General features: G+C 57.5%; 1 protein-coding gene across 2 annotated transcripts; it reads left to right on the top strand.

The window, feature by feature from the left end:
• Positions 1-1758: 1758 nt before the first annotated feature.
• On the top strand, positions 1759-24378 carry Plod1 (procollagen-lysine,2-oxoglutarate 5-dioxygenase 1). 2 transcript variants are annotated; one of them, XM_005004359.4, is made up of 20 exons: positions 1759-1917; positions 3208-3255; positions 6849-6940; positions 7518-7651; positions 8007-8170; positions 9389-9501; positions 10036-10099; positions 11179-11276; positions 11731-11832; positions 12363-12494; positions 14798-14919; positions 16374-16478; positions 16728-16853; positions 17248-17389; positions 17806-17919; positions 18486-18551; positions 18896-19000; positions 20406-20552; positions 22590-22715; positions 23567-24378. In XM_005004359.4, the coding sequence occupies exons 1-20, from the start codon at positions 1842-1844 to the stop codon at positions 23720-23722; spliced, it is 2232 nt and encodes a 743-aa protein (XP_005004416.1). In that variant the 5' UTR covers positions 1759-1841; the 3' UTR covers positions 23723-24378. The 2 variants fall into 2 exon arrangements, with proteins under 2 accessions (XP_005004416.1, XP_003471466.1); XM_003471418.5 differs by lacking the exon at positions 3208-3255.
• The last annotated feature ends 1695 nt before the right edge of the window (positions 24379-26073 follow it).

The raw sequence follows: 26073 nt of genomic DNA on the forward strand, positions 1-26073 counted from the left end.
GAGCCTCTTCACAGAACCAAGCCCTATTTTGTCCTGTGCAGAGGGAGTTAGTGCAGTCTAACATGAGGCTGAGGCGCGAGCCCTTTCCAAACAGGCTGTTTCCCCCACTCCTCCGCACGCATTTCCTCCTCCATCTGCCTCCTCCCAAAGCCAGAGCATCCAGTGGCTCTGGGACCAAGTCCTGTCCCAGCTGCAGCATTCCCCTACCGGACTGTGCCTCTTCCCTGAGCAGGGCCTGTGACCTTGAGCCTCGAGCTGGTCCCACTGGCCCCATCTGTGCAGTGAGCAGATGGAGGCAAAGAGGTGTGCGTCTTGTTTGCATCTTCTCAAAATAACTCCTTCCTTAAAAAAACAAAAACAACAACAAAAAAACCCTCCTTCCTTTTCATTGAATTGTACAAATAATACATATATATATATATTTGTTTTGTTTTGTTTTTTTGAGACAAGGTCTCCCTGTGCAGTTCAGGCTAGCTTTGTAGCCCAGGCTGGCCTCAAACTCACAGCGATCCTCCTGCCTCAGCCTCCCAAGAGCTGGGGTTACAGGCATGTGCTACCATCCAGCTGTATGTTCATTTTTTAAAAAAATAAAAATTACCTAGACATAATGTGAAACCAATATAATACATCAAATTATGTATAAAATTACACATATTCTACCAACCTAGAAATAATCACTGTAAGCATGTAAGCATTTGGTTGTGAATTTCTTTTCTTCTTCTTTTTTTTTTTATACCAGGGATTGAACTCATGACTTTGTGTTTGCCGGGCAGGCACTTGTGCTGCTGAGCTAAACTTCCAGCCTTTTTTTCTATTTTTAAATTTGACAGAGGGTCTCGCCATATATTCTAGGCTGCCCTTAAATTCATTGTGTAGCCTGCCCTGCATTTGCAGTGATCCTCCTGCCTCAGCCTCCCAGAGAACCAGGATTGCAGACGTGGGCCACCATCCCTTTTTAAGAGGATGTCTGCCTCACGAGGGGCACCACTGTATATCCAGCTTCTTCAGCCACCATCTCTGCATCGTTATTTGCATAGAGGTCTCTCCTCCACCCACCACCCACTGCTCTGGACTCGGCCAGAGGGGCTGGCTGCTGTCTGAGTCTCCGAGGGAGGCTGGCTTCTGCCCAGAGGTGGATTCCCCGGAGCTGACCTTAGGCCCCTGGGACTGCGGGCTGGGCTGTGGGAGTCTGTTAAGAGGCTCTAATTTGTCTCACTCATTCCTGCGTTATCTACCTTGTGGCCCAGCAATTACCCTTCCAGAGCAATTCTGGCTGGGCCTTGGGGTTCTAACTGATTCCCTTGACCCGGGGAGTTAGGGAGTGGGTTTTCCCCATCTCCAGAGCCAGCAGGGCCGCAGCGGGGTACCCCAAGCTCGGCCATGTCCCTGTCCAGGAGGTCCCCTGCCGAGGAGACCCCGAAACGTGACTTTCAGGCTCCCCAGCGGGGCTGTCCTATGTGCTCCAGGCACCAACGTCATCCCCCAGGATTAGGCGCCGTGACAAACCCCGCTTTCCCGGAGCGCACGCCCGGACTCCGGGGATGGGTCCTGAAATCCGGGGTGCAGCCATGCGGCCCCTTGTGGCCCCGTCCGCTCCCACCTCGGGCGGCGGCGGCGGCAGGACCCGGGGGCGCACAGGCGCAGGCGCTGCCACACCTCGCGCGGGCTCCGCACGGCGCCCGGCCGGGATGGGGGTGCGGTGGGGGTGGGGCGGGTGGGGGTGGGGACCCGCGGCGCCGCCCCCGGGGCGGGGCCAGTGCGTGGCAGCCTCGCCGGCCGGGCCGCGAAGTTTCCAGTCCTGCCAGCGCCTCCGGTCGGCCGGTCGTCCGCGGATCCCGACCATGCCACCCCTGCTGCTCCTGGCCCTTCTGGGCTGGCTGCTCCTGGCAGACGCGAAGGGCGACACCAAGCCGGAGGGTGAGCGGGCGGCGGGGCGGGCGGCGCGCGGGGGCCGGTCCCGGGCGGCCTCGCTGAAGATCGGTGGGTCCCCGAGGCCTGGGCTGGGGCTGAGGGGCGCTGGGTTCCGGCCACTTGTCCTCCTAGTCCTGGTGACTCGTTGAAATCACTTCCTCTCTTGGGACTGCGGTTTCCACATTCATGCAGCCTGCCGAAGAGGCGACAATGGAAATCCCATTCAGGGCTGGGAGGGACTCAGCGCTGGGGGTTAAGGGTTAACGCTGGCCTCCTTCACTATTTGTGGATCGCTTTCAGTGACCAGAGGTCAGCTCAGTGCCGTGGTTACTCTGGAAGCTGGTGCCTTCCTCTGTACCCACTTTCCAGCCTGGCCAATGGAGGCTGCGTTGATTTGCTTCTCAGGGTTGAGGATCCCATTCCGAGGTGTGTCTGGTTCCAGAGCTACTGCGCCTCACTGCTGCAGGAGTGCAGGGCCTTGGGGTGGGGTAGGGAGGAAAGTTTGCAGGGTAGCAGGAGCTTTCACCGTGTTCTCTGCACAGCTCCTGCCCAGAGGGTCTTCTCTCCAGTTCACATGTGGGGAAACTGAGGCTCAGACAGGGGCAGCAGCTGCCCAGGATGCTCTGGCTGTGACATGGTTGGTCCCCACTCTGCAGGACTCCCAATCCTCCCAGCCCTCCCTGGCCTGGGCCAGTTCCAGGGTTGCCCACCGGGCATCCAAGGGCCCAGGGAGGTGGAGGTAGATGATCATCCCGGCAGATCTAAGCCAAGGCACACCAGCCACACCTTCCACCGCACCCTGTTCCACGTGGCCCACCATCCTGGAGAGCCCGGCAGCTGGTGTGTTGGGTTGGGCTGGGGAAGAGATGGAAACCACTGTGTCTCCATTACCTCCTTGGCACTAAGTTATACCTAGGGCCAGATCCTCTGGATGGCAGAGTCATTGTGCTTAATCTCCAGCAGGCTTAGAGTCCCGGCCTGCACCCCAGGGCCATCAAAGCTCACTCTTAGAATGCTAGAGGATGCCAGGGCCGTGAGAGTTCGGCTCACTGCCTGTTACATTCACGGGCTTCACCAAGGGCATTTCCTCCCCTCCCTGAGTCCCCAGCCTGGCACAAATACAAGTCAGAGAAGGCAGAGGGGGCAACGCTGAGCACAGGGCTGGTGGCAGCCTGTGCAAAGGGCCTGCACCGGCCTGGTCCTCTCCCTGGCTAGCAGCCAGCGGCCCTATAATAGCCTCTGTTTCTTTCTGGGCCTCGATTTCCCTGCCTCTGCTGATGGGCCACCTCCACTCAGATCATCTCATGAGAGAAACTACAGCTGCCCAAGATGAAGCCCAGAGCGGTGAGTGAGAGGTGGGACTATGATAACGGGGCTCCCCACTTTTGGACCCCGGTGAACAGGAAGAGGGCGGAGTGGATACAGGTAGCCCTCACCGCAGCACTCCTGTTTCAGGAAGGCAGGAGTTGGGGTGTGCCCGAGATCACTTGGGGTACCCCAGCCCCATTTATTTGTTTCTATATAGTCTTTTTTTTTTTTTTTTGAGACAAGTTCTTATTATCTTGGTTACTTTTCTCTCATTGCTGAGACAAAATACCTGGCCCCCAAAGTTAGAGGAAAGGTTTATTTAGCTCACAGTTTGTAGAGGTTTCAGTCTCTAATCTGCTGGCTCCCAGGCAGGGAGGCATGAAGAGGGCAAAAGGAAGGGGGCAAAAGTGGAGGAGAAGCCTCTCTTCCTCCCACACGTTGTATACAGGTTACCTGCCCTCGGGCAGGTGTAGCACTCACAGCCCTAATCCTAGCACTAGACAATGAACCAATCACAAACTCTAGATTCAGCTGCTTTGGAAAGGCTCCTGGCCCATGACCACATTAGGCTTTGGGGGCCATCCAGATGCAAACCATAACATTCATTGTGTAGCCCAGGCTAGTCTGCAGATCACAGTGGTCCTGCCTCTTGCCTTGGCCTCCTGAGTGCTGGGATTACGGGTATGCACCACCTCACCTGGTCTGGTTTTTACTTTTTTTTTTCTTTTGGTACCTGTGATCGAACTCATGACCGTGTGCTTGCAAGGCAGGCAATTATGCCGTGAGCTAAATCCTCGCCCTGGTTTTTACTCTTACTGGCTGCCAGTCAGAGGGGGACTTGGGGCTCCTTGCACAGGTAGATACCTGGTCTGCTCCCTGGGAGCCCTGTGTTCGAGGGAGGAGGCATTGTCTTGCTCGGGGGAGCCTCCACAGCAACACAGGAGCATGCCGTTCTGCAAGCCCTGTCCAGGGCTCCAGCTCGGTACTTGCAGGGGAGGTAGGAAAGGAGAGGGCAGGGGGAGGCCCTTTATGCATTCCCTCCTCAGAGAGCAGCTTAGTGTGTGCACCAAGCCCAAAGCCTCCTCAACTGGGGCTGCGCTGGTGGTGCTGGAGAGGAGGGGCATCCTGGGGCTCAGCCAATCAGGGCTGGGGGCTCCACCGTCTCCTAAGGACCCCAGAGGTTCTGTTCTGGGAGCTTCCTCCTGGGCAGCTTGCTTTGCTGACATCTCTCGTTGAGTCCTCACATCCTTGGGGGAAGGTGCTGTTATTATCCACTTGAGTCTTTTAGTATAGATGAGGAAACTGAGGCACAGGGAAGGGAAGATGGGTCTCGCTATGTAGCACTGGCTGGGCTTGAACTTGCAATCTTCCTGCCTCAGCCTTCTGACTGCTAGGATTATAGGCACACAACACCACACTGGGCCCAACCATCTTTGCTTACCACTCTACCCTGCCCTGTGGTATTTATCTCTGCTGCCCCAGATCACAGCTGGATTGCTCTGTCTGGGGGAGTCATTGCTGGGTTTGGGTAGCAGGGAGGGGGCCAAGTTCTTCAGCTACCAGGCTCCACGTGGGCTTGGTCTGAGCCCAGAGCAGTGGCTGAGTAAACAGCAGGCAAGCGGCCGTGGGCTGAATCCTTACAGCGCGCGTGGCCCAGAGCTGTGGCTGCTGGAAGATGGATCAGAAGGTCTCCCCGAGTGCCCGCATAGGATGCCCACCTTGGGAAGCCTGAGAGAGGTGGGCGGCCTCTGGTCGGTGGCACTCTGATGTGTCAGGCTTTTGGACAGGCTGAGGAGGAAGATGTCAGGTGCATAGGCAGGGTCTGGCATGGCCAGAGACCTTCCCTGAATCCAGCCGGACAGTTTCTTTGGACAGAGCCAGAGCCCGGCAACAGATGGCCCGGGGCATCGTCCCAACCCCAGGCAGTGCACATGGTCAGGTTAGGAGGCCGCTTGGGAGCCGGGCTGCCTGTTTTCCAAACCCTGCTGCTTCTTGGCTCCCTGGGGCAGGTTACATGCCACCCCCCCAGCCTAACTGCGGAGCGGGGTCACTGTCCACACTGCTTAGGGCAGTGTGTGGCTCGCACAGAGCGAAAGGCTTGCCGCTGTTACTGAGCTGAAAGCAGGAACCTCAGACAGCCGCCCTGTCCCCCTCCCTGCTGCCCACTTCGGGAGCCTGTCCCTGGCGAGACTCCAGAATATTTTCTCCTCTCTCTCTCTCATGCATGCATGCTGGCTTTTTCCACCCATGAAATGTGACACTCGTCCTGTCCCCAGCACCCACTTTGGGCCTCAGAGCTGGTCGCTGTGCTTCTTACCTGGAGGAGACTTAACCCTCAAAGCGGGAGTTGGAGGAGCCCTTCCCGCAGTGAGCAGCACCCCTCTGCACTGGCCTGGGGCTCAGGCCTGGGACCCCCTGCTCTCTGTACCTGTCCCAAGCACCCACCCCTCCTGCCTGGGCCCCAGCCACCCCAGCTGGTTTCTGCCAATTTGCTGCCAGCCGCCTGGCACCCGCCAGCCCCCAGCCCTGGGGCCAGCAGCCTATACCTCAGCATCTGCCAACCCTGTCCAGCTGGGCCCCTTTGTCCTAGCGCGACTCTAGACTTCCTGTGGGGGAAGGAGGGGCCCTGCCCGCCTGCCTTTGGCCTGGCCACTGAGGGGCTGGGATTCACAGGGAGAAACCACAGTGAATGTCCCAAAGCAGGTCCTGCCTGCCAAGCTGGGGAAGGCACACATCTGAGAAGGCTTCAGAGAGGTGGAGGAGTGTCATTGTCACTGGTCCTGGGAGCTGCAGGACCGTTGGAGAAAGGAGACACAGAAGGAGCCACTGTAGGAGGGGAGGAGCCCAGGGCATGACCCCCGGCTAGAGAAGGGATCAAGAGTCTGCCAGACAAGGGACCCTGAATGCCAGGCAAGGCATCCTCCTCTCACCAGTGGCACGTGCCAGCCATCCCAGTCAGCGCTGTATATGCCAGGCTCATTTAACCAAACCAGCAAGCAGTCAGTGCTGTTACCAGGGGGAAACTGAGTCTCAGAGAGCTTCGGTCTCAGGAATTGTCCAGCAAGTTCCACCGTAGAGACAAAGCCCAGGATAGGTCCTTGAAGCAGCTACTCTTGGTGATGGTCAGAATGAAATCAGGAGTGGAGATCTCAAGCAGCCTGAGCTTGGCATTGGGAGGGTCCTATTAAGGGGACTGCAGGGTGGATTGGCTGCATCTGCCCGGTGCAGGCATGGAGGATGCTGGCCTCTGGGCTTTGTATTTGCTGCCTCTCTCCGTATCTGACACTGGCCAGAGAGGCTCCCCGGGGCTGTGCTCAGAGCTGGCTCTTACTGGTCCCCATCTGAGGCCTGATCCTAAAGCCAGGACCTCGGTCCCACAGGGCCAGTATGATCGCCTTTCCTGCGGCGGCTGCTTGATGCACAGGGTAATGGCCAGGTGCCTCCCCTTGAGGGAACCGGGAGACCCAACTGTGTCCCAGCTCTGCTGTGAACCCGCTGAGGCCCGATCTGTCCTGGGCTGGCAGGAAGAGGACACCTGCCGGGGTTTGACAGGTTACTTGGAGCAGTGACCACCACTCCCTGCCACCTCGGCAGCAAGTCCCCTTCACTGTGTCCTCCTCTGCCCACAGATAACCTTTTGGTCCTCACGGTGGCCACGAAGGAGTCTGAGGGCTTCCGCCGCTTCAAGCGCTCGGCGCAGTTTTTCAACTACAAGGTCCAGGTGAGGCTCCTTGGGGGCCGGAACTCAGGGCGCTGGTGTCTCCAGCACACACTTGGGGCTCCAGGACAGCTTGGGGAACCCCGGAGGATGAGTGTGAGTGGGGACAAGAAAGGATAGTGTGTGAGGCTGCTCTAGCAGGTGACCGAGAGGGACTTGGGCTTAGTGTCCTCTGTGTGCACCTCTGTGGGTGTGGTGTTGGACACGGCGGGGTAGAGCTGTGGACCAGACAAGTCCATTCGTGTCTCTGCCTGACGCCATGAAGGAAGCCGGAAAGACGGTGCATAGTTCACGCATGCGGGTGCTGAAGCAGAGGGCCGTTTCAGGCAAAGCTGGATCCAGGGTGGTCAGGAACAACATTATGGGATGTGGCAGGGGGAAGGGGAGGACATTCTGATCAGCCAGGCGTGGTCACATGGCCTCCAGGAGCCAGGGCTGCCTCACACCTGGAGAATGGTTTCCCTACAGCAGGGGGCAGAGGTGCCAGCCAAGCAGTATGCCCACTGTCCAGCAGGGGGTGAGATGTAGCCGGGAAGTACTTTCCCCTCCCTGGTTGGTGTCAAGTGGTCTCCCTGTGCAGGCACTGGGCCTGGGCGAGGACTGGGACGTGGAGAGGGGGACGATGACCGGTGGAGGGCAGAAGGTCCGCCTGCTGAAGAAGGCGCTGGAGAAGCACGCAGACAAGGAGGACCTGGTCATTCTCTTCACGGACAGGTGGGTGGCCCTGACCGGGGCCCTGTGGACATTGGGATAGCAGGGGGGACCCTAAGTGAAATTGTGTGGCTTTGAGGAATCCAGGAAGCCCTGGATAAGACTATCCCGTGTTGCCCACTCTGCTCCACTCTTGGAGACAAAAACGAGAGGAAGAGCCATGCCCTGCGTGTGACCATCTCTGCCCAGGGTCTGGGTGGACGCTTACCAGGCTGCCCTGGAGACCCTGGGCAGATCCGTCCAGGCTGTTCTGGAAGGTGGGGTGGTGAGCATCTCCATCCGGGTCAGCTCCTACGGCGGGGTCTGCCATGGCCTGTGTCACTGGGCTCCATGGCACCTCTCCCTGCTCTGGCCACAGCTATGACGTGGTGTTCGCCTCGGGACCGCGGGAGCTCCTGAAGAAGTTCCGGCAGGCGAGGAGCCGCGTGGTCTTCTCGGCCGAGGACCTCATCTACCCCGACCGCAGGCTGGAGGCCAAGTACCCCGCAGTCTCCGAGGGCAAGAGGTTTCTGGGCTCTGGAGGTGAGAGGCTGCACGCGGGGTGTGGGGCCTGGCCATCCCCTTTGGGAGGGTCCCCCTTTCCTGACAGCCACATCGAGCTTGGGGTGTCGTACAGAGCGCCCTGATTGAGCCCCAGGGTTCTCAGCCCCAGGTATACTCTGAGTCACTGTCTTTGTCCCATTCGGTGGCACCCAGATGCAAGAATTAGACATGGGGTCACCTGCTTCTATTTTTGACCTCTCACACCTCCCGTCCATCGTGGGTCACGTGACCCCTCCTGCCCAAACCAGACCAGTCCTCCTGTGGTCTACACTTGCCCCCTTGCCCAGCTCTCGACCTTCACTGTCTTCTCATTGCTCTCCCGGCCTCTGTCCACTCTCCTGTGGCCTCTTCTCCACCCAGCAGCCCAGGGGAGTCTTTCAGGGGGTGCAGATTACTGGATGTGGTGGGCACATCTGTAATCCCAACACCAAGGAGGGTGAAGCAGGAGGATTACAAGTTTGAGGCCAGCCTGGTTTACACAGCGAGTTCAAGGCTGGCTTGGACTACAGTGTCTCAAAAACAACAACAACAAAGAAAACAAACAAAAGAATGCAAATGTCCCCTTCGTTCCCACTGCTCGGAGAGGAAGGGAGATCTTTCCAGCAGCTGTCTCACTGGCCCAGCGTGACCACCGTCCAGATGTTCTGGCCCTGGCCTTGGCCCAGGGGTCAGGGTGTTTGTGTTTCTTTTCTCTTTGCCTCTTGTGGTCTGCACTGGCCAGGGAGCCTGTGTGGGGTTTTTCCACTTGTCAAGAATACTCTGGGACCTGGGCTGTCCTGTCCTGTTCTCTGGGCCACGTTTCCCAGATCACTGAATAAAAGGGGCTCCAAGCCTGGACCCCACCACCTCCACTCCCCAGGGTCCCCTGGTCCAGTCTCTGGACCTGGTGGGTACACTTTTGGAGTGTGCCATTGATCTTGGGAACTGCCTAGCCAGCGATATTAGTTAGCTAGCTTGCACCCCACCCCCACTCCATCTAGACGGACTTCTTTTTAATTTTTTATTTTGTACTGGGAATTGAACTCAGGACCTTACGCTTGCCTGGGAGGCACTGGGCCACCCAGGTATATCCCCACAGCTAGGAGAACTTCGAGAGGAGACAGGATTTGTGGGTAAAGGAGTGGAAGGTGAATGGCAGGGGAGGGGACCCCTGACTCAGAGGTCAGAAGCTAAGTGTCTGTCTCCACCTCCCCGCAGGCTTCGTTGGCTATGCCCCCAGCCTCAGCAAGCTGGTGGCCGAGTGGGAGGGCCAGGACAGTGACAGCGACCAGCTCTTTTACACCAAGATCTTCTTGGACCCGGAGAAGAGGGTAAGAGGAGGTGGGTGGGCTGGGAGAGGGCTGGGGGAGCCTGACGCTGTGTCCTGCTGGCCAGGCTGCACCGGGCACGGTGCCCTAGCTTATGTTAGTCTTTTGGGGCGGCTGTCACAGACTGCCATAAATAGGCCACGGGTAACCGGCTCTCACCCCAAGGGCTGCGGTGTGAGATTGGAGTCATAGGTCTCAGTCAGGATGACTGGGTTCTTGGAATAAAAGCATTTGTGAGGCTGCTTTCCCTGCGGGTCACAGGGACAGACACAGAAGACTCACAGCGGCACTGGTGTGCCATTGCTAATCAAGTGTCTGTAAAGTTACCATTGTGGTTGTCATTGTGGTACTTGTGGTTGAACCAACTGTTGGATCCCTCCAGACCTGGGGTTTCCTGGCTCTCTAAGCAGAGGTGCTGGGCCAGGGAACTCCAGGGGGTTGGTATCTGGCTCCCCCCCCCCACGCTGGTGCCCTGGGGAGCCCCGTCCACCAGGATCTGTCCCTGCAGGCTGCAGTGCAGTGTCCTCTTCCCCACAGGAGCAGATCAATATTTCCCTAGACCACCGATGCCGCATCTTCCAGAACCTGGATGGAGCCTTGGGTGAGCAGGCCCCCAGAGAGGGGAGGGGAGGGAGCCGGTCCAGAGAGGGGAGGGAGGGGAGGATGAGGGTTCCAGGCAGCGCTGAGTCCAGTGCACCCTGGTGGGCTTCTCTCTGCTGGTTGTGCGGGGAGGTCTCTCTTGGGAAGCAGGGAAAGGGGACAGCTTGGGGTGGGGGATGCACAGAGCAGGTGGTAGACCTTTGCCCTGCAGGCTGTCTTTACCGATGGGCTCCCTCCTGCAGATGGGCCCCCTTCCCTACAGATGGGGCCCTCCTGTCCTCAGGGGTGGTTCCTGGGCTGGGGCCAGGGCAGGGCCTGAGCTGGCAGGCTGTTGCTGAGAATGACCCCTTGACCCTTAAAGCCATGGACCAGGCCTTGTGTCTGTGGCTGGTAATGATGGTGCTTGGCAGTGGATCTTGCTGGGTAACCCCAAGAAAACACACACACACACACACACACACACACACACACACACACACACACGGGGAACCCAACCAGACCCCTGGCTGGTGATTTAATTTATGGAGTCCTTTGGATAAAAACTGCAGGTTCTCTCCTGGTAAAGAACCATTGCATCCTCCTTCCCGTGGTTTCTGGGGGGCTCATGAACTTGGGTGGAGAAGTGGAGTTCAGGTCCCTGTCTGGGCAGTTCAGGACCTTGCACAGAGGGTCCATCCTTGTGGTCACCTGCTACAAAAGGCCTCTGTTCCCAGTGTCCTCTCAGAAAGCTCCCGTGTGTCTTCCAATCAGCAGCTTCCTATTTTCCTCTGTGCAGACTACAAGGGTCAGAGCAGGGGTCTGGGGACCCTGCTCCAAGGCCCCCTGTGCTAGGTGTCCTGGTGCTGCTGTGCATGCTGGGAGCTGGGATGGTCTGCATCTTTGGTCCCCTCCCACCACCACCTCTGGTTCTAACACATCGTGAATTTGGCTGGGGGGAGGGACAAGAGAGGGATTATCCTCATTTTACAGGCAGGAAAACTGAGCTCAGGGATTGCCTATGGCCATTCCCTGCCCACAGCTGTCAGGCCCCAGCCCTGGCTGCTGGGTGGATGTGGACAGGCTATCCTTTCTGACCCCCAGATGAGGTTGTGCTCAAGTTTGAAATGGGCCATGTGAGAGCTCGGAACCTGGCCTATGACACCCTTCCGGTCCTGATCCATGGCAATGGGCCCACCAAGGTAGGAGGGCCCAGCCGTGGGGACAGCTGGGTTGGGGGGAAGCAGAGCTCGACTCAGCCCTCGCTGTCACCCCTGCCCTGTGTCTTCTCTCCCTCCCTTCCATGAGCTCTGGTACCTCATCCCTCCTTGCTGGGCAGAGGATGCAGTCCCCGTCTGTGTCTAGGCTGGGCTGCCAGAGCTGTCTGCCTGCCCTCATCCTGGGGCCCTGTATCAGGGTGAGGACCCAGGAACTTGCATTTTATGGGTGTCCAGGAGATCAGAGAAGAGGAAGCACCACAGGGCCACATCCTCCCTCCGGCCTCCCCAGGCCGGCGGGCTGCTCTCCCCAGGACACTGGACTACTGGGTGTGGGAGGGAGCGTGATGTGATGGATGGGCCCCCCGGCCCCGGAGGTGGGCTTGGGGCCAGGGCGGGCTGGCCTGGCTCTGCCCCAGCCCTGCGTCTCTCCCGACAGCTGCAGCTGAACTACCTGGGGAACTACATCCCGCGCTTCTGGACCTTCGAGACTGGCTGCACGGTGTGTGAGGAGGGCCTGCGGAGCCTCAAGGGCATGGAGGTGAGGCTGCCGGCCAGGCCTGTGGGGGTGCCTCCAGATGGGGAGGCGGGGTGGAGCCTGGGATAGACTCCTGCGCCTGCTCACCTCCCTGTGTGGGCTTCTGTCCTCCTCGCCACTCCTGCCCCCTCCTGGCAGCCTTCCTGGACCCCACAGCTGCTGGCTTCCCTCCACATGCCTCCTGTCTGGTTTCTCCTGCCTGGTCCTCCTCAGCCCACAAGGCCTCATCGTCAGCCTGCTGTCCACCAGGCCTGGCTCTGAGCCCGGCCAGTTCCTGCCTCTGCTTCTGAGCGCTTCCAGGCCCAGGCCCCTGTCCAGCAGAGGGCACATGTTTTTTGCTTGTCTTGCTGTGTAGTACAGGGTGGCTTCCAACCTGCCACCCTCCTGCCTCAGCCTCCCAAGTGCTGGAATCGCCATGCCTGGCTATAGTCATGTACTTTTGCTTGTGGCTCTGCTCCCTCGGGGCACACGAAGGCTGGGTGACAGAGCATGGCTGGACATTGCTGGACTCTTGTGGCCCCTCCCCCCCGCAGGACAGAGCTCTGCCCACGGTGCTGGTCGGCGTGTTCATCGAGCAGCCCACGCCATTCCTATCCCTGTTCTTCCAACGCCTCCTGCGCCTCCGCTACCCCCGGAGTCAGATGCGGCTCTTCATTCACAACCATGTGAGTGGCGGGCACTGCCCCCAGACTTGTGTGGGCCCAGTAGACGTGGGGGGTGGGCCGTGTCCCCAGATGACAGGATTGGCGCTGGAGCCGGACTGGCTTGGCTTGAATCCCAGTGGACTGCTTTTATTGGATACCTTCACCCACCTCTCTGGCTTCCGTTTTCACACCTGTAAATCAGGGATCATGGTGGGCAGAGTAGTGGGAGGCCGAGACAGGAGGACTGCGAGTTTGAAGTTAGTCTGGGCAACTCAGAGAGAACTGGAGCCCAGAAGCTAAAGGGGCTGAACACAGCTCAGTCTTGAGCACTTGCTAGCATGGGCGAGGCCCTGGGTTGGATTCCTTGCTCTACAAAAAAAATAGTGGGCAGAGAGTAACAGTGCCAGTCACTTAGGATCGCCACTGGGGTTGACCAGATTGGCCTGTAGTGGGTATAGAAGGTTCTGGCAGCCGCCGGGCTGCTATTTGGTTTGATTTGGTTTGGTTTTCTTTCAGTACTGTTGTAGGCAGGAGCTGCAGGGAGAACACTTACACACAGGACACAGAATTTATAATATTATTTTACAATGGTCACCCAGAGTTAAATACAAGAAAGTGCAGGGAATCTGTCCCCAACACTAAAGGCCCAGAAAATCCAGCCAAGAGCCTGGATCCCATGGCGGTGTCCTGCATGAGTTCAGCCGAAAATCTAGAGCCCACGACAATGACTCATGCAAGTCTGTCCCACGGATCTGCGCTGGGAAGGCCCAAAGGTCAGTGGTGGAAGCTAGAAAGTCAGTGCCAGCGGGGTGAAAGAGCTGTGCCAGCAGGCCGAGGGATCTGCTCTGGAGCCAGGAAGCGATGCTCAAACTGAGTACCACATTTCCCCCGAAGAGAATTACAGTCATCCTCAGCCACAGTGAGGTCCCGAGCGCCTCGGAGGATGGGAACAGCCAGGGTCATATCAGGAAGCCAGTGAGACAGGCTCCTTCTGGAGACTGACCAGCACACATCCTCCCCTCGGAGCCAGGAAGCGATGCTCACCCTCAGGACTAGAGCTCCCCCAAAGTGAACCGCAGCCACTCGCATCAACAAGGTCCCGAGCTCCTCCAATAAGAATGGCTGAATCCATATCAGGGAAGCCAGCATGACGAGCTCCTCCAGGGGAACCAACAGCTCCAAACAACAACACTCACTTAGGAAAGCCACAACACCACTGTTCCCCTCCAGCTGTCCCTTTTATGCTGGCAGCAGTCCTCAAGCGGGCTGTCCACGCTCAGCACCGCACGGGTCCAGTGCAGCCGGTGTTTAACTAGACCACCAGTTACCAACCCACAAGAAGTACTTCTTGGGGAATCAGTGAAGGCTGCTGCTTTCCGGGGAGCAGACTGGAGCAGCCCTCTAGCTCCCTCCCTCCCGCGTCCCCTTCCGGCCACACAGTCCTCTCTCTCGGCCTCTCTCGTATGTGTCTGTCCACTGCGATGCCAGCACGCGCTTCAGAGCCTGCCTGTGTGCAAAGCTCTGTCTGGCTGTAGCTCCTCCCCCAAACCTTTTTTTTTTCTTTCAGTACTGAGGCTTGAATCCAGGGCCTTTGCATATTTTTTACTTTGATACAAGGTCATTCTAAATTGCTAAGTTGCCCAGGCTGGGCTCGCCCTTGCAGTCCTCCTGCCTCAGCCTCCTGGAACGCTGGGCTGATGGCATGTGCCACCTCCCCCAGCTCCCTCTTTTTCTGAGACCCTATGCACCTCATCCTGGGGGCCTGGGTCACCAACCGTCATTCCACCCTTGTATTATGATGCCTGGAAACAGGACGGAGGTCCTGCCTGCAGACAGCAAGCCACCGCCCATGAACAGGGACTTTGTGTAGGAAGAGAAATGTCCCAGGTGGCCTCAGAGGACCTACTGTGTGCTGCAGCTGACTTGATGTCTGCTTACTGTGACGCGGGAGGGAAGTGTGGTTGTCCCCCCATTTTATAAGGGGTAGTATGGAACTGCAGACGGGCAAAAGGGCCAGTGCCGGGTCACAAGCTCATCCTAGGGGACCCGAGGGCCAGCTGAACCTTGAGTTTGGGTCTAGAGACTGGTTTGCCCATGTCCCCATACTGGGGGTCTCAGGTAGGGGCTGTTGCTCGTCAAATCGAAGGCAAAGGTCACCTGGTGCCAAGGAGGGACCCGCGGGGCAGAGGTCTGGAGACAGGAATGCAGATGGCCGGGGATGCGGCAGGGAGGAGAGAGGGAGTCACCCGGCAGTGCCAGGCGGTGCTGGGGTCCTCTGGGGGCTGGGCCCTGTCACCTGGCCCTCACCCTGCCACCACCCCCAGGAGCAGCACCACAAGGCACAGGTGGAGCAGTTCCTAGCTGAGCACGGCGGCGAGTACCAATCGGTGAAGCTGGTGGGCCCCGAGGTGCGGATGGAGAGTGCCAACGCCAGGAACCTGGGCGCGTGAGTCTCGGGCTGGTCCTCCTCGCGGGGCGGACAGGCCAGTGGACAGCGGGAGCCCCCAGCAGCAGAGGAGGAAGTGGTCTCTGCTTTGCCTACCTCTCCCCCCAGACAGACAGAGCAGGGTCATCTGGGTTCAGGATGCAAATTCAGGAAACAGGAAGGGCCGGAGGCCTAGAGGTAGACAGACCAGCAGGGGAACAACCCGAGTTTTTCTGTCAGTATGATTATTAATCATCATCACCACCATCTCCACTATTATTAACTTTGTTATTATTTAGTTTTGTGAAGCAGGGCCTCACTGTGTGGTTCAAACTGGCCTTGAACTCACTGTGCAGCCCAGGCTGGCCAGGAACTCGAGGTGATCCTCCTGCCTCAGCTTCTGTATGTGCCACCATGCCTGGCATGTTTTGTTTCTAATAAAAGAACAAATTACTTGGGTGTGGGCACGTCTGCAATTCCAGCACTCAGGAGGCACCAAAAAAAAAAAAAAAAAAAAAAAAAATTGCATTGGTTGTAGAGGAATTAGTAGGGCTCAGAGGCTGGGCAACTTCCCGAGAGGGACTAGGGGTAACTGGACGTATGAATGGGCTTCTCAAGTGCTGTCCTTGTGGCCCAGAAGTGGCCTTGAAGGATGCTCAATGCAGGACGCGTAATGTGGCTGTGTCCCAGCAGGCTTGCTTTACTGGAATTAAAAAGAAATTTGACAGCAGTGTAATTTTTGTGTATTATTTTGATTTCCAACCCCCCAGTCATTCAAAAACAGAAAACTATTCTTAGCCCACCAGCAATTACAGAACCTGTTGGCACGAGTTTGAGACCAGCCAAGGCTGCACAGTGAGACCCTGTCTCAAAAAACCAAAAACTGAACATCAAAACAGACAAAAAATAGGTAGTGAGCAGATTTGGGTCAGGGAGCATCATTTGCTTAAGTCCTGGGCCACGTTTTTGTTGTGGTGGTTGTGGTGGGGCTGGGGAAGGAAGCCAGGGCTCTGCAGGCTAAGCCAGGGCCCCCAGGGGGCTGCCCCACAGCCCTCTCTCTTCTCTTTTTCTTTAGTCTGTAGATTGAACCCAGGGCTTTTGCACTGAGCAACATATCAGCCCTTTTCTTTGTATTTATTTTTATTTTTTTTGAGATGATCTCACTAAATTGGGCTTGAATTTGTGATCCTCCTGCCTCAGCCTCCCAGAGTGCTGAGATTACAGGCAAGCACCACCACACTTGGCCCAGCCCTCATTTTTAAGGCTTTTGGTACAGACTACCCAATTGCCCTCCAGACAGGTATGAGCACGACAGCCCCAGAGCATTGGGCCTGGCTGGCTGGCCGTGCACCCCTTTGGCACTCCTGAGAGCCCGGGAGCTCAGGAGTGGGTGTCAGCTTTGGGAGGGACCTCCTGGGTGGCTGGTCCCCTGGCTGCAGCCCCCGACAGCTGACCTCTCACCTTCCTCCTTGCAGAGACCTGTGCCGGCAGGATCACACCTGCACCTACTACTTTAGCATGGACGCAGACGTGGCCCTGACCGAGCCCGACAGCCTGCGGCTGTTGATCGAGCAGAACAAGTGAGCTGAGAGCATAGGCAGGAAAGGGGAGCCCCAGCCCCCACCCCTCCTCAGCCTCACTTGTGGCCAGGCTGTGGGTTCCCAACCCCAGAGAGGATGGCACCTCCCCATATCTGTCCCCAACTCCCTCTTGGGAGGGAGGAGCTAACATCCCTTCAGACCAAGACTTGAGCGTGCACCAGTCATGGGGTCCCCTCCTGGTCCCCATCCCGGGTCAGATCCACTCCCACTGAGGCACCCCTTCCTCAGGAACGTCATCGCCCCACTCCTGACGCGCCATGGGAGGCTGTGGTCGAACTTCTGGGGGGCGCTGAGTGCGGACGGCTACTACGCTCGCTCGGAGGACTACGTGGACATCGTGCAAGGGCGACGTGTGTGAGTACCCGTGGCAGCCCCCCTCCCGCTGCTCCTCACCCAGGGATGCCTGTCCTGGCTGCCCTCAAATTGCAGTTGTACCGGGTGTGGTAGCTCACACCTGTCATCGTAGCATTCAGGAGGCTGAGGCAGGACAATCACTGTGAGTCCAGAGTGAGTCTCTGTCTCAAAATCCAAAACAAAAGAAAGAAGTTGCTATAGAACCTCACGCAGAGAGGCTGGCAGAAGAACTTCCTGACAGTTGTCCCCGGCTCGTGCTCCCTGAGAAGGGCTTCAGATCGCTCTATCACGCTCTCCCAGCCTGCGGGCTCCTCCCCTTTGGTCATAGAGCCTCGCTTCCAGCCTTCAACTCCCCCTGCGCCCCAGTGACCCCCTTCTTCTTCCCTGCCCCCAGTGGCGTCTGGAATGTGCCCTACATCTCCAACATCTACCTGATCAAGGGCAGCAGCCTGCGGACAGAGCTGCAGCGCACAGACCTGTTCCACCACAGGAAGCTGGACCCCGACATGGCTTTCTGTGCCAACATCCGGCAGCAGGTCAGCGGGTGGGGAGGAGGGACACCTTGTCACCGAGGCCCAGGACCTGCTTCTTTGTTGTTCTTCGGAGGCAGGGTCCCCTGTGTCATTCAGGCTGGTTTTGAGCTCACTTCGTGGCTTGTGCTGGCCTCGTGGCAGTCCTCCTGCCTCGGCCTCCCCAGTGGTAGGATCACAGCCAGGTACCACCACGCCCAGCTCTCAGACCCTTTTCTTTTATGCGTTCACCCTTTTATTCCCTGCTGTCCTCCAGGAAGTCTTCTTGGTTAATCCTAGTGTTGGGCCCGGGCCAGGTGCTGGAGACACAGGCGGCCTGTGCTCGTGGGTCACTCCGGGCGGGTGCAGCAGCCCCACTCTCCCCGGGGTGTGCGCGGGGACAGGGCGGGTAGCCCCTCTCCCATCAGGCCTGCTCTCCCCAGGAGGTCTTCATGTTCCTGACCAATCGGCACAGCTTTGGCCACCTGTTGTCCCTGGACAGCTACCAGACCACCCACCTCCACAACGACCTCTGGGAGATCTTCAGCAACCCCGAGGTGAGGCCCAGCGGGACTCCTGTGCTCCTGGGCCCAGAGCTGCTTCCCTGGCCTGCAGGGCACCTGCCACCCGCTTTCTATGCCTCTGGGACTCAGTAGCCAGCGCTGGATTTGGGGCAGCGCCATCTAGTGGACAAGCAGGCTGGTGTCAGAGGCCCTGGTTTGTGGCCCAGATCGGCCTAAAGGAGCTGGGGTTTAGTTGTCTCTCAACTTTTGGGGCACCTGGCTGTTATCTTGGCTCTAATGGTTGTGCCCTCACAGCCTGTTATGCCCTGAGGGTGTCACGGTGATCAGAGGGGACAGTTAAATGACAGTGACTGTAGGTATCGGGAGCTTGTGGCTGACATGGGCATTGGTGCATACCACACCTGCACACAGCTCTGTATACAGACACACGTGTGCACACATGTGTACGTGAAGCCACCTCCTGTGGGCACACCTGGCTGGCACGGGTGCATAGCTGCCTGCCCCTTTTATCCCGAGGGGCTGTGGGTAGAAGACCCTTCGGGTGACACGTGCCCCATGGGTAGACGCGTGCCAAGCCCCACCGACACCCCTCCCTGCAGGACTGGAAGGAGAAATACATCCACGAGAACTACACCGAGGCCCTGGCGGGGAAGCTGGTGGAGACGGTAAGGGTGGCGGTGGCCCAGGAGCAAATCTGAGCCCACATCCTCTGCCTGCTGCAGTGGATGGAACCAGTGGGGGACCGACAGTGGCAGCCCAGGGAGCACCCCTTTCTGTGTGTCCTGGCCATGCTGCAGCCAGAGGAGTGCGTGGCAGCATGACCCTGCCCCTTGGCTGGCACTTTCTGCCTGGAGCCTTCAGAGGAAACTGCCCCCAGATGTGATCCTGGGCCTACCCCTGGGCCAGGAGTAAAAAGTGGCACCCACTAAGGGCCCCGAAGTGGGTTCTGCACCCAGGGGAGGTGGTGCTGCGGCCCTGGCCCGTGTGCCTGAGTCCCTGTCCTCCCCAGCCTTGCCCCGATGTGTACTGGTTTCCCATCTTCACGGAGACGGCCTGTGATGAGCTGGTGCAGGAGATGGAGCACTTCGGCCAGTGGTCCCTGGGTGATAACAAGGTAGGGCCTCCCAGACACCGCGTCCGCCCTCTGGGCTCTCCTGTGGCATGTCGGTCTCTCTGGGATCCTTGACTTGGGTCTGCTGGCAGGCATTCACGAGGAGAGGGATTGACAAAAGTAGTGATGTGTTGGAATTGGCTGTTGCCACGGTGTATCTGACAGCTGCTTCAGCCAAGTTGCTAGGTCTTCCATGCTGGGTTACTGTTAGCGTGGTTTAGCTTCTGTCCCCGATTTGTGCTTGGAGTGGGGACGTGCGGGAATGTGGGCACTGGCCCGTGATTTCGGGCCAAGTTCAGCAGACGTCAGATGCAGGGGCCTGGTGCACGGGAGAGGCTGTGTGTTACCAGAAGCAGGAAGCTCATCATGGGAGGTTCAGGCTCCCTTTTTTTTAACCTCCTTGGTGCTGGTGATGAACCCAGGGGCTGGTTTATGCTAGGCAGGGGCACCTCTGCCAGCTACTTCCCTGGCCCTTTTCGTTTATCCATTTTGTGAGAAACGCCCTTTCCTGGCTTCACATTTCCATCCTCCTGCCTCCGCCTGCAGAGTAGCTGGGATTGCAGGCGTGTGCCACTGTGCCTGGCCTCTGGCATCCTGTGTAGGGCACCTGCTTTGGTGTCGGGCCGTGTCCGAGGCCGAGTCACTGGCTTAGCTCAGGTACTCTGAGCTCTGGTTAACGCAGGTGCTCCAGTGGCACGGATTCCAGTGCCTGGGCTAATTGTGCCCTTGTGCTGTGTAACAAGTGACCATAAGCTTAGTGGCTTAACACGATGTCTACTTAGTTTCCAGTGCTGAGGACTAAACCCAGGGCTTTCACACTGAGCTATGCTCCCAGCCCCTTTTTATTTATTTTTTTTATTTTGAGACAGAGTCTTGCTAAGTTGCTAAGTTGCTCAGACTGAGCTTGAACTTGCGATCCTCCTGCCTCGGCCTCCCAGAGTGCTGGGATGATCAGCCTGCACCACGAAGCCAGGCTACAGCACCTGTTTATTCTCCCCCGGCGGGGTTAGGGATGCAGATACGGCTTTGCCGGATCCTGTGATCCTCTCACAAAGCTGAGTCAAGGGCAGCTGGGGTGGGTGTCTCATACGAGGCTTGAGGTCCCTTTCTGAGCTCGTGTTGCTGGCTGGATTCCTCCCCCTGCAGCTGGCCTTTGCCATGCCGGTGTGACCCAGGGTCCCTCTCTCCCAGACCCTCCTCCAAAGGCTGTGGCAGGCTGCACCTCCCTTGGTTAACCCTAGGTCAGCCGAGTGACAGGGACCCAGTGACATCGGTACCTCTGCCCCTCTGCCTCCTCATGCCACGCAGTCCCGTACTGTGCCCTGGGTGGGGCCATGCGAGGCGGAGCCTGTGTCTCAGGCCCGGGACTCTAGAGCACCGCCGTAGCCCTCACTGTGCTCACTTCCAGGACAACCGCATCCAGGGCGGCTATGAAAACGTTCCGACCATCGACATCCACATGAACCAGATCAGCTTCGAGCGGGAGTGGCACAAGTTCCTGGTGGAGTACATCGCTCCCGTGACAGAGAAGCTGTACCCCGGCTATTACACCAGGGTGGGGCTTGGGGTGCAGCCTGAACCGGGGCGGCACGGGGTGTCTGGGAGGGGCAGGCACCCGGAAATCACCCCAGCTTTGGGGACAGGCTGGACACCGGGCTGCCAGGGGATGGCAGGGTGTGAGGAGGAGGGACCTTGGGGTACACTAGGCTCTCGGGAGCACACTGCTTTGTCCCCCACCTTACCCCTCTTCTTCTACTTGTTTAAAAAATGTTTGAGTCTGTGTGTGCTTAATGATTACACTCATGGCGCAGAGTTGGTACACACTTTGTTTTTTGTGTGTTTGTTTCCTTTTGTCTTTCTGAGACAGGATCTTGCTGGGTAGTTCAGGCTGGCCTTGACCTCATTTTGTAGCCCAGGCTGACCTCGAACTCCTAAGGATCCTCCTGCCTCAGCCTCCCGAGTGCTGGGATCACAGGCTTGCACCATCACAGCGGCTCATAACACATTTTAGTTCCTTCTGCTTCCTCTTCCCCTCCCTTGTCTCTTCCGCCATATCGTGGTCTCTTTTCTCATTACCATAGCGCTGGCTCACTGTTTCCTGACACCTTTTATTTTTTATTTTGCCCTTCAAGTTACTTATACTTTGGGCTGGGGATTTAGCTCAGCGGCATAAGCGCCTGCCTTGCAAGTGTATGGTCGTGAGTTTGGTTCCCAGTACCGATTAAAAAAAAAAAAAGTTATTTATACTTTGGGTCTCATTTCATACACACTAATTAGCTCATGTGTCTGATTTCTTTTGGTTACTATTGTGGCCTCAAGCCACATCCATTTGCCTACAAATGACCAAAGCTTATCCTTCTTTATAGCAGGGTAGAACTCCCCGGGGCGTGTATAACTCCATCCGTCCATATGTGATGGACATAGAGAGACAGCCTCCGACCAACTATGAGTTCGCTGCTGTAGACATGGATGTGCTTGTATCATTGTCATGTGATCTTTGTAGCTCTTTTAGAAGATATCAGAAGGAGAATATCTAGGCCGAATGGAATTTCTAATTTTAGCTTGCTTTCTCTGTTTTTATTTCTTGAAGACAAGGTCTTGCTCTTTGTAGTTTAGGTTGCCTTAAATTGTACCAGGCTGGTCTCAATGCCTGTGATCCTGCCTCGGCCTCCTGAGTGCTGGGATGACAGGTTTGTGCCTCCACACTGGCTGGTTTTACTCGTATTTTTTTGGTACCCAGGATGGAACTCGGGACCTTGCCCTTGCCGGCGGGAGCTTGTGCCGCTGAGCTAAACCCTCTTTTGAGGACTGCACACTGACCCCCATAGCAGTTGTGCTAGTGACATTCGCCAGTCACGTGCAGGGTCCTTTCCCGCAGGGCCTCGCCGGCACTTATGATTTGATTTCTTAATGATGGCTGTTCTTTCCACTCACCCCTTTGAATCTTTCCTTGAACCCTCAACCCTTAGCCTCTGCGCCTGCCCTCTGCCAAGCCTCTGGCCAGCTGACCCGCATGCCCGGTCCTCCCCAGTGTCCCCCAGTGCCATCACTCCTGTGTCTGTGTGTGGTGTCTCGGACCTGGTCACTCTGGCTGGCTCCATCCGTCCCTTCCGTGTGGTTTCTCCAGACTCATGCTCCGGACGTGCCCTGGGCTCCTCTCAAGGAAGGCAGAGGCCCAGAGGGTCATGGTCCTGGACTGGTTCCTGCCTCCCACCCTGCGGTTCCTCCCTTCCCTCCTCCTCCACTCCTCTTTCCTTTCCTTCTCTCTTCTACCCCTCCTCCCTCCCTTCTTTCCCTGTATTTTTCTTTTTATGTCTCTTCAAGACAGGGTCTCCTATGCAGTTCAGGCTGGCCTTGGGCTCACTTTGTAGCCCAGGCTGGTCTGGTATTTGCAGCGATCCTCCTGCCTCAGCCTCCTGAATGCTGGGATGACGGGTGTGCACCACCACGCCCAGCTCCCTGTATTTTTTCTGGGAGCTTTCTGTGCCTGGCACCGTTCCGGGTGCCTGGGGACGCAGCACCCACCCGAGGGGTCCTGGCTGAGCCCCAGCCCCTCCTCCCTCACCGGCTTGTTATCCCCTGCCCTGCCCAGGCCCAGTTCGACCTGGCCTTTGTGGTCCGCTACAAACCAGACGAGCAGCCCTCGCTGATGCCGCACCACGATTCCTCAACCTTCACGGTGAACATCGCCCTCAACCGGGTCGGGGAGGATTACGAGGTGAGGTGGGCCCAGGGTGGTCCAGGCGGGGCTGCAGAGCCAGAGGACGGGTGCCGGGTCGTGGTGGGGGGCTTCCTGGAAGGGGTGGGCTCAGGGCACCATTTGCAGGAAGTGGGGTGGCTTCGGAGGCCAAGCGTGCCCCTCAGGAAGTCTGGGACTGGACTGCCTGGTTCTGGGTCGGCCGCCCTCCCCTTCACCGCTCCGGGGCCGCAGGTCTTTATAGCCTCTCTGTTTGCTCAGTCTGACTCGGGAGAGCTGAGTGCCGTCCCTAGAACTGTGAGAACAACCCAGATCACGCAGGTCACTCAAGTGACAAGGAGCTCTGGGGTCCCTCCTGTGGGAAGAAGAAGGCAGCTTGGAGAGCAGCAGGGGTGGTGGAGGCTGGGGAGGAGCTGGGAAACCAGGAGGACACCGGGAGTCTGCCTGTGGTCCACTAGGGAGCCAGCAGGCCTTGGCCCACTCCTTAAGCCACTGTTTTACTTTGGTTTTGCTGGTAGTGCTGGGGCTGGACACCCGGGCCTCACGCAGGCTGGCCAGGTGCTCTAAGCAAGCCAATTCTCAGGGCTCAATACAGTCTAATGCCCACTTTGCAGATGAGGAAACTGAGGCTGGGTCACAAAGTCAGTAGAGGGTAGCGAGTTTGTCCAGGGCTTCGTGACTCTGCGGCCAGAGCTCTCTGTGCAAGTCTGTGTTTGCTGGCTTCCAGGGAGGCTGGAGGCTGTCCCTCCAAAGGGTATCTCCGGGTTACTGTGCTGGGGATGCCTGGCTGTGGCAGGGCAGCCCAGACTGGGCAGTAAGGGCTGGGCAAAAGCGTTTGCAGCACTGATGCTTCCTCTCTTCCTCTCTCCCAGGGCGGGGGCTGCCGGTTCCTGCGCTACAACTGCTCCATCCGAGCCCCACGGAAAGGCTGGGCCCTCATGCACCCCGGGCGGCTCACGCACTACCACGAGGGGCTCCCCACCACCAAGGGCACCCGCTACATCGCCGTCTCCTTCGTGGATCCCTAACTGGCCAAGCCCACGCCCTTGGACCTTTTGTCTTTGCCGACAACCACTGCCCAGCAGTCCCCGGGGCCTCGGGTCCCGGCCTTCCCGTCACAGCTTCGGGGCCCCGGACTTCTGTTGCTCTCACACTGCCATTGGAGAGACCGAGCCAGGCCAGCGCAGTGACAGAGCAGCCTGGGGGCTTTTGTGGTGCTCCGGGGCCAGCCCCAGGGGGCATGGATCGCTTTCACACTTTGGATGACTTGCTTCCCCCCAAAAGCACCTGGCACCTTCTGCCTCCTGTTCTTCTATGGGCACAACTTGGAACAGAACAGGGCTACCCATGTGAAGGAGGAAGCCACGCCCCAGGGCACCTCTGACACAGCGGCAACCCCTTGGGGTTCTGCCTCCAGCTTTGGGGCAACACAGAGACCTGATCAGGTGCAGGTTTCCACCCTGAGCCCTGGGCTGCCGAAGCCCCTCTCAGGCTCCGTGTTGAGCACAAACTTGTCCCTGGAGACAGTGACTCCAACCTCTGAGAGGACAGTGACGGCATCACTGCTGCAGCTTGGGGGAAGAAAACAACACGGCCACACTGCACTGGATCATTCTGTCCCAAGGCCCCTGGGGAGAGGGACCGTCAGAAACAGGAGAGTTCTATTAAAGGTGTTCAGACCACAGAGTGGAGGGTGCTTTGGGCTGGCGGGTGTGCATGTGTCCAGCAAGTGATGGTTGGGGGTGGTTAAGAAACGGATGTGCTGGGTCCATGCCTGTAATCCTAGGCCTCAGGGAGGCTGAGGCAGGAGGATCATTGCAAGTTTGAGGCCAACCTGGGCTACAAAATGAGCTCAAAGCAAAAAAAAAAAAAAAACCAGAAAAACAGAAGCAGCCGCAGCAGCAGCACTGATGTCCTGGTGCCCAAACCCCGAGCTATGTGACCTCTGTGGCATTTGTTTATTCTGGAAACCCTTGCTGTGAGCCAGATCCCGGCTGCCCGGGGCACAATTCTGTCCAGACCAGCGTCAGGTGGTAGCTGGGCTCTGGAGCCCCTGAACCATTTGGCCTGCATTGATGGAAAGAACCGGTGTGCTGGCAGCCTGGGCTGTGCCCTCGGGTATTTGCTGGTCCTGAGAGCCTCTGACTGTCCACCTCTTGCAGGCTGTGCAGTGACCATGTCAGGCGTTTGGCACACAGTGCTCAGAGTAGAGGCTATTTCCTTTTTACGCGTAGGGAAACAGGCTCAGAAAGGCGAAGTCACTGATCTAAGAACACAGCAAGTAAGTGGTAGGAACAGGAGTTTGAATGTGGTTTCAGCAATGGCAGCAGTCAGATCCCTGTGCCCCAGCTCCTGGTAGCCAGTAGTGTGGGGAGGGGCAGGGATGGAAAGAACTAAATAGGGTGCACTGTGACCTCTGATCAATGTCAAAGTGACATAAGAAACGTGGGAGAGGAGCAGCAGGGACCAGTTGTCAGGCATAGCTGGATATTCTGAACTGAGAAGGATCTCGACCTCCAGGGGATCTTTGCCAGGTCAGAAGGCAGTTTAGGTTGTTACCACTGGGGAGGGGGATGCTGCTGGCATCTGGCAGGTAGAGGCAGGGGATGGTCCTGAGCATGGTGCAGTGCACAGGGCAGCTGTCCACCGCTACCGGAAAGGAATCATCCAGCCTGGAAGCTACTGAATCTGAGAAAACCCAGTGCCACATAGGCTGGGTCTCAGACCGGCCAGGTTTCCAACAGGCAGAGACACCTTTGAGGCCTAGAGGATGCAGCAGGGCTGGAGTGGATGGGTCAGAATGTAAAGCCCATTTCCCCAGGTGTCTTAGTCCATTTTCAGTTGCTATAAGGGAATAGCACAAGCTGGGTAATTTATGCAGAAGAGAGGTCTGTTGAGCTCATGTCATGGAGGCAGGGAAATCCAAGTGTTCGGTGTTAAAGTCTAGTGAAAGCCTTCTTCCCATACCTTTATATTGTGGCTGGTACCACACGGTGAACGGAGGGAGCCAGCTGGCTTACCTGTGTTTCCTCTCCTGCCATCTCACCTTCAGGGTCCATTTATCGTCTTCTCAAAGGCCACGCCTCTGAATGTCATTACTGTGAAGCTTGGGAGTGAGCTTGCAGTTTAGGAACGTGTAGGCGGCACATTGCCTAGGGCTACGGAGAGTTTGTGTGTGACTCAGGAGGCTGCTGGGGTCATCTGATCGCTGGATGTATGGCTTCTAAAGATTTTTAATTGTTTTGTTTTTCAAAATTGGCTCGTGATAAATTAAACTAGCATAAATCTTTGTCACACTTACTACAGACTGCGCAGGTCTCCTCTCCACAAGCCACCACGGCCAGTCTTTTTCTTGGATATTTATATTTGTCACTGCGAT

This window comes from Cavia porcellus, unplaced genomic scaffold (genome assembly GCF_034190915.1).
Source record: "Cavia porcellus strain 051 isolate PalLab524CR breed Dunkin Hartley unplaced genomic scaffold, mCavPor4.1 scaffold_25, whole genome shotgun sequence".
In the NCBI taxonomy this organism is placed as follows: Eukaryota; Metazoa; Chordata; class Mammalia; order Rodentia; family Caviidae; genus Cavia; species Cavia porcellus.